Here is a 13,252-nt window from a genome sequence, read left to right as displayed (position 1 = left end):
GCGCCTGCCCTCGCTCGGGCCGTCCGGCTCCCGCCGGCGGTGAGGCCACGCCCCGCTCCGGTAGCAGGAGCGCCCCGCGGGTGCTGAGCTGAGCTGAGCGGAGCGGAGCGGGGCCGGCCGGCGCTCCCCGGGCTCCAGCGCCGTCGCGCTGTGGAGGCCGATAGGCACCGCCTCCTCCCTCCTTCCCTCCCTCGTTCCCACCCGCGCCGCTCCGTCCCATGTTCGGGCTGGAGAAGCCGGCGGGGCAGCAGGAGCCGGGCAGGAGCGGTGGGCTTCCGAAGATGGCGTCCGTGGGGGATTTTAACGTACTCAGCTCCAGCATCCCGGCCACCAAGGTGGAGCTCTCCGTGTCCTGCAGGTACGGTGGCGCCTCACGGCCGCGCCACCCGCTCGCCCCGGGGCGTCGGAGGGGGCGGACGGGCGGGGTCCCCTCGTCCCGGGCCTGTCAGCGGAGCGGGGAGGGGACGGGAAGGGCAGCGCGGGACGCGCTCCGCACGCCGGGCGCTGTGCGAGGCGCAGCACCGCTCCTGCCCTCGGAGCGCGGGGAGCTGCCCGTGCATCCTCGGGCAGAGCCGGGCGCAGCCCGGGGCCGGCTGCCAGCCCGCTGCAACCCGCTGGCCGCGCTCCGGGCGTGTCCGCCGCAGGCTGCTGCCGGCGGACCCCGGGGCCGAAGCGCTGGCGCCCGCGGGTTGTGCCGAGACGGGCAGCGGCTGCCGCCGCCCCGCATCCTGCCCGCGCCGCTGCCGGGGAGCGGGAGTCGCGGCAGGGCGCGGTATCCGGCAGGTATTTAACTTCTGGAGATGTCCCAAGTGCCGTGGTGGGGACGGAGACCTTCCGTCCGCAGTAATCCCGTCATGGGTTCTTTAAAGCTCTCTTGTAAAACTTAGGAGTACGGTCGTGTTGTGTCATGTTTTATCGTAACGCTGCTGCCGAGAAATTGAGGGAATGCCAACCCATAGAACTAAATATAGTGTCTGTGGTTTTCTTCCTTTGGCGCTTGTTTATTGGTATTGCAAAAAATCGTGATGCAGAGATTTTTCTCATTAGAGGTCTAAAAAAATCCTTTTATTTATGCGCTTCATGTGTTCGTTCACGTTCCGCAGCTTCCTTAAGTATTTCCTAGTAGCTGCAAAGCGGTGACGCCTTTCACCAGCAGAGTTGGCAGCTTCTAGCGGAAAACTTGAACTGTCAGTGTGTTTCCTGATGGGAAATGAGACAGAGTTTATTCTACAATCCGTTGCTTCATTTTGTAATGTAGCTCCTCAGAGCTGTTGCCGTTTACCAGTATTACTACCAGGACAGAACGGCGGTGCTCTAAACTTAAATTGTCAGACCACTCCCTCTCTTACTTAGTAAATAAAGCATGATTTGATGTTTTATCAAGTGTTGTTTTCAAAAGAAGGCTGAAGCACTGAGAAATAGAGTAAGATCAAGTTTGTAATACTGAAACAGTCACCAGGGTGACATACAAACACCCCGCTGTACTTGCTGGCTGTCTCTGCGAAGTTGACAAGCACCAACTGTTGTCCGAGGAAGGGTGTGCTGTAATGTGTAAAAGCAATCCAGGACCTTTAGTATTACTTGTGAGTTCTTCAAATAGTCTGTCATAGTTACAGAGGTCAGAGCATTTATGCCTAATTTGACCCAATTCCTTTACTGTGGGAGTTCCTTTAATTCCAGTTATCATTTGTATATACCTGCCATGTTTCCCAGTGGTTTGAGAATCCATCAGATAGTTACAAAGAAATGCAGGTATGGAACATGGTCAGTCGATTCTGACCTTACTTGTAACTAATTTCAGTATATTTCAGTAAATAGTTTGAGAGGCAGTTTCTCTGTACATGTCCTTAAAAGCCATGTCAGTTTTGTTAAAACTTTTTCATTTGTCTAGATGCCAAGTGCAGAAGGATGGGAATTTCCATGGAGATTCCTCTCTTCTGTATGTGCTGGATGACAATTTTTGATTACAAAATTATGCTTCAAAGTAGAGTCGAAAATGAATGATACCAGGGCAGAGATTAATGATTAACACATTTGTGATTCATCTGTAAACACATCCATTGGCTAAAGCTTGTGAAATGTGGTGTTAAATGAAATTGTGAAAGACTGCAAGAGCAAGCTGCAAAATTCAGAGAATGCTGAAAGGTCTTTAATAATTAGCAGTTATGTATTCCTTAGTACCTGGAGAGAAATGCTTTTAGCAACAGTTTGAGTCATGACATTTTTTTCCTTGATACCTGAGGCATTGTAGGACCAATGTGGTCACTAACTTACATGAACAATTGTTAGTTCATAACTGTTATTTATTACTAGATTTTTTTCCCTTGGGTTTTTCTTTTTGTTTGGCTTTGGGGTTTGTTCTGGTGTTTTGTGGTTGATTTTGTTTTTTGTTTTTTTTTTTTGGGGGGGGGGGGGAGTGTTGTTTGTTTGTTGTAGTTTTTTGCTTGTTTTCTTTGTAGGACATGAGGCAAGTTCTTCCAGTTTGTACAGGTAGTGTGATTTGGTGGTCAGTGAAGCAGTGCAAAGTATTTATGCCATAAAGTAAATCTATGACTCTTCTTACCTTTGTTCTATATTTTTGTCTGTCTTGTTCAGTAAGAGTACAGTTTCTTTTCCTTTAGTTTTCAATTCCATGTGGTTTCTCTGTTAGCATTTCCTAATTTGCTTGCATGCTCATACTGCCTGTGTTACCAAAGTATCCAGATTCAGCACTATGCAGATGGCATTGCACTACTTGGTATTCTCTAAGCCACCCAGGCTTAGCTTCAGGGTCACATCAGGTAGCCTTTAGGAGACAGGCATCTAATGGGATGGGATGAGAAATTCTGTGAAAATTGTAAAATCCAGGAACGTTTTGGTTGTCAGGCAATGCTCTTTCTGTAACTTCTTTATGACTAAAAGCTTTTTATATAATTCCCATGACTTTTGAATGCCAGCATTAGCTGTAATTTAAAAAATGCTAGAAAAAAAAAGAAATTAATTTAATTCTAGTAATTGCTACTCATATCCTATCAAATAAAAAACTTCACAATTTTTTTCTGACTCTGTAAGATGTAGTTTATCAGGAAGCAGAAGTCTTTGACTCAAGAGCCAGCTCTAATATGGGCAGAAGAACTTACATGTGTATCCCAGAGGATCCTCTGGTATTGGTAATTGTCCACTATTGTCTGGATCAATTGTTCTTGTAGCCATCTCCCTCTGCACCCTGTCTCTCCCCTCATCACATGTGCTGATGGGCATTCATGGTCTGATGAAAATGTTGCTGTCACTTGCCATTCCATCTTTATTTGTTGCTGCCTGGCATAATCTTGCACAATTGTCACATGGTGAGGGACTGAAGGCCTTGTTTCTGCAGTCTGTGTGAAAGTGTGGAAATAGGCTGCACTCTATCCTTTTATTCACTACTGTTTCCAGGCCCAAAGGTTCCTCCTCCTCTCCAGGGGTGTTTGCATTGCCTGCTGGTTATAGGCCTGTGTCTAGACACCACTCTTACTTTACCAGCTGTGTGTATAAGCTTGTGGTCTTATGTAAGCTTCAGGTAAGCTTCAGGCATGTACCTGTCATCCTGTTTTCCCTCTACTGATTTTCTCCACTGATTCTAATCTAGTTAAGTCTTGGAAAAACTTCATATTCTGTTCCCATCTTCCCTCTGTTAGTGCTGTTACTGTGTGTTGACTGAAGCAGTTTATCTAATGCTGAAGACCGCAGGATTGTGGTTATTACTTATCTTGAAGTTTGTGCTCTGTGTGAGCATGTAAAGTTCAGTGTAGTTTAATGGGTTCAAATTTTTAATTTTTTTTTTGTTGTGATCTGTTTAGTGATGATTTCTGATTATCATTCTGTGTGAACAGGCCTAGTCATTTTTTTTCTGTAGTACCTGATAATTCTGCAGCCATTCTGCAATCTTATGTTAATAAAAAGGTCAAGAATTTCATTATATCTCATGTTAATGTTTATTTGTGGACTTGTCAATCAGAATTAGCTTCTTGCGAGTGTTTTTTTTAATATCTGTAGGAAACTGAAGCTGTAATGTTGTCATTTTATGACTTCTGGTAGTGTATCAAAGATGTCATGGCTATTGGGAAGACGGTAGAACTGTAAAATATTGACACAGTACAGGCTCATCTTGCTAATTCAGAACGTTTGTTGTGATAATACTGCCTTGAAAGGCTTTATGCTCAATCAGACAGTAGGTCTTTAGTTCATTCTGGATCTATGTTGGATAAACTCTATATTGCCTGTTCTCCTTCAGCAGGCTGTGTGTAAAGGCACCATAAACACCTTGTCACAGCTAATTCAACAGAAATACAGTTAGTTGCCCATGTCTGCTTTGGATCAGTCCTATGCCACTTCACAGCTCGTACAGAAATCTAACATTAATGAATGAGCTGAATGGAATTAAGCAACCCCAGTTCTCAGTAATTGAAATAATTCAAGTTACATGCGCAGAAGAACAAAGCATACCACTTCAGAATTTTTTGTTTTGTTTGGCAGTCTGAAAAACTTAACCAGCCACTTCCAAGTGTTTGCAATACCTAAAAGAATGTTTAATTATATCTTTGATTGTCCTAGGCATTGATTTCTGGCAAGCTCATGTCCCTCCAGCAATCATACTTACCATCTGGGTTTTCTTTTAAAATATTTGTAATTTGTTTTAAATCTCTGTCATAGAAAGTTAGAATGAAAAAAGAGATACTCAACAAATTATTCGAGCTTGTAACCCTGTATAGTACAAAATGCAGAATATAAAATTAATTTCGATTGTAAATACGGTTTTTATTTTCCTGCTTTCTTTGTGTTTGTGTTTCTGGGTCGGATTAAAAGTCCATGGAGAAGTTATTTGTGACTGGCAACACAAGGTTGATCTGACTTGTTTATTTCCTTTGAAATTATATGGCCTAGACAGCCAGAAAAAATATAAATGGTTTGCAGGGTCCATAGTCATGGAGATGCATTCCTGATAGAGTGCACGGTTTAGTTTTCACCTGTGTGTCTCTATTTGAAATTTAAACATGCAGCCATGTGACTAACAGAATTTAAATTGAAGATCTTTTGCATTGGAAGTTCTTGTCTTGCAATTGTGAGGAGAAAGATGGGTCCCACTGTCCTTGCAAACAATTCCATGGGTGAATGTCTTACGGAGAAATGGACATTAATGTCTTTGAAACAGGTCTTAGTTCCTCTGCCAACCTCAAGTTACAGAACCCAGACAGTTTGACTCCTGAACTTAAGAGTAATAGACAAGAGGGTGAGCACAAAGTCTGTTGCAGAATCCACATAGCTTGAATTTCTAAACTCTGGAGGAAAGTGACATGTTCAAGGGGGGAATGTGATAAGCAGTTTGGGAAGGCTGTACCTTCCTAGTACTGCAGCCACTGGGGAAAGGAAGAGGGCAATGTGGCTGGAATTTTAGGATAAAAGGAGGCTGCGTCCTCTGAAACCTCGAGAGAGAAACCCCACAGGTGTATGGCTGAGTGGACTCTCTCCCTTCATTTGAATAAAGCTGTAGGACTCCTCTGTCTCCTTCGTGCACAGTGGCTTTTCATAGAGTGATTTTCCACACACTGGGGACAGGCTGTTTTAACCCACCCCTGAGATGGTGTAACTGAAAGTTCTTACTAAATCCCTTGGGGTGGATTGAAGTGAAACGAGATTGAATGACCAGTGGATATATACATGGCAGGTTCATTTCAGACCAGTTTGGTTACATTGCAAAGGAGGTATGTATCTGTTTTGGTTATTATTTATAGAAATATAATTATATAAAAGTATAAAAATATTGCTTAGGAAAATCTACAAGGAAAACAAAGAAAGGGTAAGAATGCAAAAGGAGAGTAAAGGTATCACTACCCGTGGATCCAGCACCGAGACTTGATTGTTGCAATTTCAACGTCTGTTGATCGAAATTGTGGTCACAGTCTTTATCTGTCAGGGGTGGAGAAGTCCCCTAAAAAAGATTCAGTGGGTTAATATATGTTCAGGTAGGAAGGCCCAGGTGCCTCCCCTGGGAGTGGAGTTTTACACTATGAAATAACTGTGGATCATGCACAGTCTGAGGGTGCTTTGGGGGGCTTTGAAGATTTGCAGCCCGAAGACATGGCCACTGTTTCTCATGACTGCACAGGTTGAATCAGTTGTGACTTACCAAAATGAATGAATACCTTCAGGCTTACTTATGAATGTCCAGATACCTCCCCCAGGTGGTGGTTTTATACCTGAGTCTCATCAGGAGAGGACATTGGCATGATAAAAAGCATCACCTTGCAGGATATGCTTCTTACTGGCCTTTTCCCTCAACAAAGAAGATTGTTGATAAGCAAAGCTCTGTTTGTTGTGGTCATCCTCTGGTGGGTGGGTATGCATCTCCTCTGCACCTGGGCTGTTCTTTGAAAGATCAGAGGTTTCACTGCACACCCAAAAAATTCTGCTCCTCCCCTTTGTTTAGGGGGTGCAAATCTGGCCTCAGCAAAGCACCTGTTGCCTTTGCAAATCTGATTTTTGAGTCTTTAACATGTCAGTTCTCATTCAGGCTTCAGGTTTCAAGCAACCTTGGAAGTCTCAGGGCTTGTCAGGTTTTGTCTGAACATGCCTTTGCCTACATGGTGCATTGTTCAGCTTTACTAAGCTGTAAAACCAAACCGGTATGGTTTTTTTTTTAGTTACTATGTGGCTACTGCTCAGTTAATTTCCTTTTAGCTTGTCCTTGTATAATTGTGTGGTATAACCACATTTCTTTCAGCAGATAGTAGTAGCAAGTAGTTACTATGTGTATAGTGATGTATTTGTGATCCTCACAGAATGGTGTAGTGCAGAGGAGCATCATCATGGTGTGATAGCAGAGACATTGCAGATGGGGGCACAGGATGGGAGCGTGGCAGCAGTGGGTGAAAAGAAGGTACTTGGGATGTCCCCCTTACTGGGGACCCCAGTGCTTTAAAGAGGTCCAATGGTTGGTAAAGAAGTGCAGTTTGGGAGCTGGGCAAAACCAAAAGCGATGGAAGAGCAGGTCTCAAGCAGATGTAATAGAGGCTGTATACGGTGTGCAGTAAATGTGGATGTAGGATGGAGTTGCAGGTGAATGCACTCAGAGCTTGTTAACTCAGCTGGGCGTCCTTGGAGTGGGGAAGAAGAAGTTGTCAACATCATACTCTTTCTGACAGCACCTCTTCCTCAGCTGCCACCACCATAAACTTCATGGCTCTCCTCAGCCCAGAGGTGGGACACTGACAGGTAGCTCGCTGTAACGCCCTCCCTCAGCTGAAGCCCACCATCCTGGGACTCAGAAAGGTGGCATACAGGGAAGCCTGGCAGCAGGAAAAGATCCAGGTACTAGGAAATTTATTATTTCCTCTTTTTTTTTCTCCCTGTCTGAGCAGTGGCTCACTCACCAACAGCCCTGCACTGGCAGAGAAAGAATTAATATTAGAATGATGGTATGCATCTCCTTTTAAAATTACTTCTTTGAGGTATACCTTTTAAAGAGCTGTTCCAGAAAAACTTGGAGTTTGTTTCAGCAAAACCAATCCCTAGGTGTTCTACGTATTTAGACATTAATGAAACACTGTATTAACTGAATTATACATTCCTAAAGAACTCAAATCTCAAGTAGGGCAGCATATCCATGGATTTGGATGGTCTGGGTGAAAGTAACTGGAAAGGAGTGGTGAGCTGACACTAGATTGAAAAGCTCTTTCAGCCACCAGCAGTCCTTAGTGCCATCTCCCAGGATACATCACCAGAAGCTCAGAGCCAGAGACTGTTTATCTGCCCAGCCTTAACAACATACACGTAGATGGTTTATTCTGTTGGTTTCCAATAGAAATTGGGTTGGTACTGAAGCAGGGTTCCACCAGTTTGTTATAGTACTAAATGGACTTTTTTTTTTTTTTTTTTTTTTTTTAAATTTAAACTGGAATAGTCTAAGATTGTGTTCCAGTCTCTTTCATCTGCACAAGTGTATTTTGATAACCCAGTACTTCCTGACTGTTTCAACAGAATTCCTATAAAACTATTGCTGTGTTAGAGTAAATAAACTTGGCAAATCTTTTGGGGTGTTTTAAACCCTTGTGAGTAATCAGCAGTTTTAATAGAGGTTTCATCCTAAAATTGTTTGTGTACATCTAGCCAAAGATGGCTTTCTGTGAGTTGTCTTAAAACTCATGGAAGTACTGCTGATCTTACTCTTCTCATTGCTTCTCCCTTTCTTTTTTCCCTTATGGCCTCTGAATCAATATAGTCTTACCTTGACAATGAAAGTTACCACGAGGCTGAAAATTATTTGTTTTCTGGTGAACAAGAAAAGTGAATTACTTCTCCAAAGGTTATGGAGAGGTATTGTGAATGTTTTCTTAATCTTGCACATCAGAGATATGTTTGCATTCTTTCTGGTTCTTTTAGTGCCCCGAAGATTGGAGATGGTTTGAACAGAAAAGAACAGGTCGTCCTAATTACCTGTTAGTCAGTAGAGTCACTGTTGTCTTGCCTGTGAGCCTATTCCAAGAGAACCAGTTATTTTGGCAACAAGGTAAAATTCTGAGTGATTGTCTGATCTGCTGTTAGGTCCAGGGCATTTTGAATCTAGAGATCTGGAGGCTAATAGCTGGCTTTGTTGTGCTCTAACTGAATAGAGGAGAGAGTAAACAGCTGTGGAAGGGTGACTGCTTAAGCTGCCACTACAGTTTGTGAAATTACTCTGCAGGTAGGTCAAGTGGGCTCTTCACTTGAGTGGACTCTTTGGATAATACGTCATCTTAGACTGATCCTTGCAAGTTCAGTGGTACCATTGAGGCTGAGGTGCAGTGCCTACTAGGTTGGTACAGTTTTGTTACAATCAGTAGTACTATGGGTATTATTCAGCGCATTATAAAGTGATTAGGATGCTTCTTTCTTTATCAGGATCTTCCGTGAAAAAGTGATGTGGTCACATCATTAAGTGAGTGAAACAGAGATACATTTATTTAATGAACTAGGGCCAATTCCTTTTCCCATGGATTGATAAAAGTGTAAAGTAGTGTGTGCTTGTAATATATAATATAAATATGATATACTGAAAATGTGTATTTTCTAAAAATTATTTTGCATAGGTAACCAACTTCTGTGTTTGCGAACTGCTGAGTGCTTTATTTCACAACCAAGAAATCTTTGCATGCATTTAAATGTAATCCAAAGAGGAAGAGAAACATAAAGCCATAACACCCAGAGAGATTTTGACAAATTAATCTAAAGTGAACGACATATTTATCATTAAAAATTTCAGAGCTGTTGAAAGCAGTATATAAGTAAGTCTTTTTCCAGTCAATACAGATTTTTGGTTTTTTAAATTTTGAAACTAGAGAGCAGATTTTAAACTGCTTAGTTCTGTACTTACAATGGTCTTTCTTCAAGCCAGAATTCTGTAATTTCTGATGGGGGAATTGGATTTACTTCTGCTTAACAGTTTGGTGTTACAAAGGCTTAAAAATTACTTGCAGAGAGGGAAGTTCAGATATTGATAACTAAAAGTGAAATTTGAAGGAAGATATATGTGGACAAGGTGAGTAAATGCTACTTTTAATATGCATCTGAAAACATACACATAGTGCATGGTTTATGAGAGATGGTAGGAAGCAGCATAGGCTGTGATGGTTTCTGGTTAGCTGCCACTGCTAGCTAGATCAGTGAATCTTGGGGCATCTGATTTATATGTGTGATTTGGTTTAGATTAAACAGTACAGAGCACTTGGCATTAGTGAGCACTTCTTTACTGAGAGGGTGGTCAAATGCTGGAACAGGCTTCCTAGAGAGGTCGATGCCCCCAAGCCTGGCAGGGTTTAAGAGGCATTTGGACAATGCCCTTAATAATATGTCTTAACTTTTGGTCACCCCTGAGGTGGTTGGGCCATTGGACTGGATGATCGTTGTAGGGTCCTTCCAACTGAAACATTCTATGCTAAGAAACTTCTTGAGCACTGGACTGTTATTTTGATAAATTTTTATGGAGTTTACGAAACTATGTGAATAAAGTGATGCTGTGAGGCATAGCTAAAAATGTTTTAACTTTATCTTATTTACTGATCACTTTCTTTCCTACTCTGGGGAAATTGCTTTCATTATACAGAAAAAAAAATACCCCAACATTTCCAGTGTTATTGCCATGGCTCCTATTAATTTTTTTTTCTCTTAGACATCTATGTTGTTGCAACTGTTTTGGAAGGTCCACACCAGAATGGGCAGGTGCAGAATGAATTCCTTCAAGATCTCTGCTAGTAGAATAATGCTTTCTGCAGAGATGTTCCTACGTTTCCTTGCTATAGGTGTTTGATATGCATGTTTCTCAAGAAAAAAAAATTGATAGAAATTCCTTTTCTTTTTACATTCTTTATCTGAAAGGCTTAATGAGGATAGACAAAAAATATACTCACCAAGTTCAGTTAAAATGTGTCTGTTACTCTCAATACTTTGATTAGGAGAAAGAAAAAGAAGTTTCAGATATTTCTGGTTTCTGAAAGCTTTGTGAGCTTTCCTGAGACTAAACAGTTTGCTACCAAAGAGAATGCTTTTCTCAGGAAAAGGGAAAAAATACATTCTGTATTGCTCAGCGTGTGTAGAAAGTGCCATTGAAAATTAAGAGTGCAAAGACTATCTAAAGTTCTAGAAATACATCCAGTCTGCTTTCTATTTTGCATTACCATTTCTTGTGACTGTAGATTGTCCTATGTGTAAATACTGTGTAAATACTATATTTAAATGAGCACTTTGGTTGTTATCCCCCTGTAATGAAAATGCACAAATGAAATTGAGCAGCCTATTGAGGTGTTACCTGATTTAGTGTCCAAATCAGACTTTATTTTTTTCTTTCCTATTGGAACTTTTTCTTTAAAGTTCCTTTTAAAATTGGCTGCAGTGCTTGAACACCTTGCGAAGTTCTTTTGTTGCTATTTTGGTGTCTCTTTATGATTTGGACAATCAGGTCCAAACTTTGCTGAAGACATTGTTTATTTGTAGGAAAAGTGTGTGAAGGGTTGAATTGAGAGTGTTGCAAGTTGTACTAGTTCAAAACCACAAGTTCATTGCAGGGTCTGACCTGAATTACAATGTTAAACTTGGGTGTCTCTATCCTTGCAATCATTTCAGCGTTGCTGCTTCTGTAGAAATGTTCTTAACTCATTAAAGATTCTTTATCTTTAGATTCTTTAAGAACCTGTAGATTCTCATCTACAGACTCTTCCCTTCTTCTTATGCTGTTCCCATGGGTGGCTGCTTTTTTGCAGCTATTGGAAGTATCAGACTAGACGAAGCTTTACAGTACCAGGCCACTCTTAAGAGTATGTGATGTTAGTATGTATATGGAAGATAGAGGGGAACAAAACTTAAAAGGGAACACAAGAAAAGTAGGAAATATCTCAAGATCTTGAAGCACCTCATCTCCAGTATAAGCATGACTAAAATTCCTTAATCCTAATCTACAGTGACAAGCACTAACATACCAATTTTAAGATCACTGTATAGTTATCATGCAGAGGAATTAAAATTGTTTGGAATTCCAATGGCAAGTATGGGAGGCCTGTTGCAAAATATAGTGTACTATTTCTTTGATGTTAGTCTAATTTTGAGGTTTTATTACTATTCTTCCTGGGATAATCCAATTCTAGTTACCAGGAATTAGTGATGTGTCTAGGTGTATATAATTAAGGAGGAGTAGGAGGTCATTTTCATTTTGGGTTGGCAATTCTAATACTGCAGAACTTGCTGTACTGTCTTTTAAAGCAGTTTGTAATGCTTATTGTCAAGTACTGACTTGGATTCACTGATTTTCCTGGGTTTCTTAATACTTCCAATTTATGTTTGCGTGATTTTCATTCAGTTAGGATATAGTTTCACTGAGTATAATTGTATGCATAAAAATGACACTTCTGGATGGACTAGAGAAGTTCAGAAGAATTAGTGTGTGCAGAATTCAGGTGTATTCACAACTACTAATAATAAAGCTAGTGCCTGCTTTGGCTAGATTAAATAATACAGATCTGTCCGATGTTCTTTTCAAGCTTTTTTTTTTTTTTTCTTCATATTCCTTGTTCTGAAGTGTGAACTTGGCAATACCTACATTTGGAATACAGTATCTTCTCATTGCTGAAGTTTTAACTGGACCACTTAGAACACCTGTTTTGAACAAAATATTAATACACTTTTCAGCACTGTTCAGTAGCACAAAAATCATGTGATTTAGATCTGAATGAGAGTAGTTAACAGTGCCCCTTGAAGAGGCTGTGCTAGTTATTAAAAATAATCAGCTATAAGGGATGTAAACTGGTTATTTAATCCTTCCTTTTGCTCTGGCTTAGGATCGAAGACCCTACTAGGAATTGTAGCTAGCTGACATGTTCTTGAAGACAATGGAGATTTCACATCATATCTCCCACCTTTAACAGTGAAAGATAGTAAAACAAGGGAGTCAGCTTCAACTTCTGTGCCTATGGTTTAATTTATGGTTAAACCTGTTCCTGCTTGCTCTCTTGATATTGAGGACAGCTTCAATTTGTAGCAGTATTTTCCTCATAGGTAGGCATTATATACTTCCAATTATTTCTGTTTTCACTGAACTCCAGTGGCTCCATGTCTGTCTTAGATTGCAAAACGTTGGAGTGTCCAAAACATTATTGCTTGAATTGAGTAATTATCAGTATTATGAAGACCAGACAGTTAGTCTAAAGTGGCATTCTTTGTGTATTCCAGTATGCCTTTTTGCCTAAGGTACAAGACTCCTGACTTGCATTTAATTTGTGGCCAACTGTGATGGCTAGGACTATTTTTGACCTAAGTGCTGTATATTCAGTTCCATGTAACTATATGCTGCATTTTTGCTGTTAAGTTTTAATACCTTCCAAAATTTATTAGCTCTTTCTTGTCCCTTTTCAATAACACCTTGTTTCAGAACATTTTTCTAGTCTGTTGAGACAATTTAAAATATTTATTTATTTTAAATTTTTTTGAATGATGAAATATTGGTAACTATTCTGAGAATGGTTTCTGGTCAGTCCTGATTCTTTTGAATTGTTAATTTAAGTCTGTTTATCTGTGTATGATTCTCAGCTGGCTGAAGTGTGGTCATGATATTGGGACTGAATTCCATAACAAAATTAATGGTTATTCCTAGGTGTGTCCTATGTATGGATTAGTTCTCTTTACCTTCCTTGTCCATGACAGATTCTTTGAGATGTTTCTTGATGGCTCTGAAATCTCATAGCCATTCTTTTATGTAAAGTCTTAAGGTTTT

At 40.8% G+C, this 13,252-nt stretch overlaps 1 protein-coding gene across 1 annotated transcript in view; it reads left to right on the top strand.

The window, feature by feature from the left end:
• Positions 1-218: 218 nt before the first annotated feature.
• CPNE8 (copine 8) overlaps positions 219-13,252 on the top strand; it is a 69,844-nt gene continuing 56,810 nt past the window's right edge. The window contains exon 1 of the mRNA XM_062490786.1: positions 219-358. Within this exon, the coding sequence (XP_062346770.1) occupies positions 219-358 (140 nt within the window). The remainder of the gene's footprint in view (positions 359-13,252) is intronic.

This window comes from Cinclus cinclus, chromosome 4 (assembly GCF_963662255.1).
Source record: "Cinclus cinclus chromosome 4, bCinCin1.1, whole genome shotgun sequence".
Lineage (NCBI taxonomy): Eukaryota > Metazoa > Chordata > Aves > Passeriformes > Cinclidae > Cinclus > Cinclus cinclus.
This window is presented reverse-complemented; position numbering and strand designations above follow the sequence as displayed.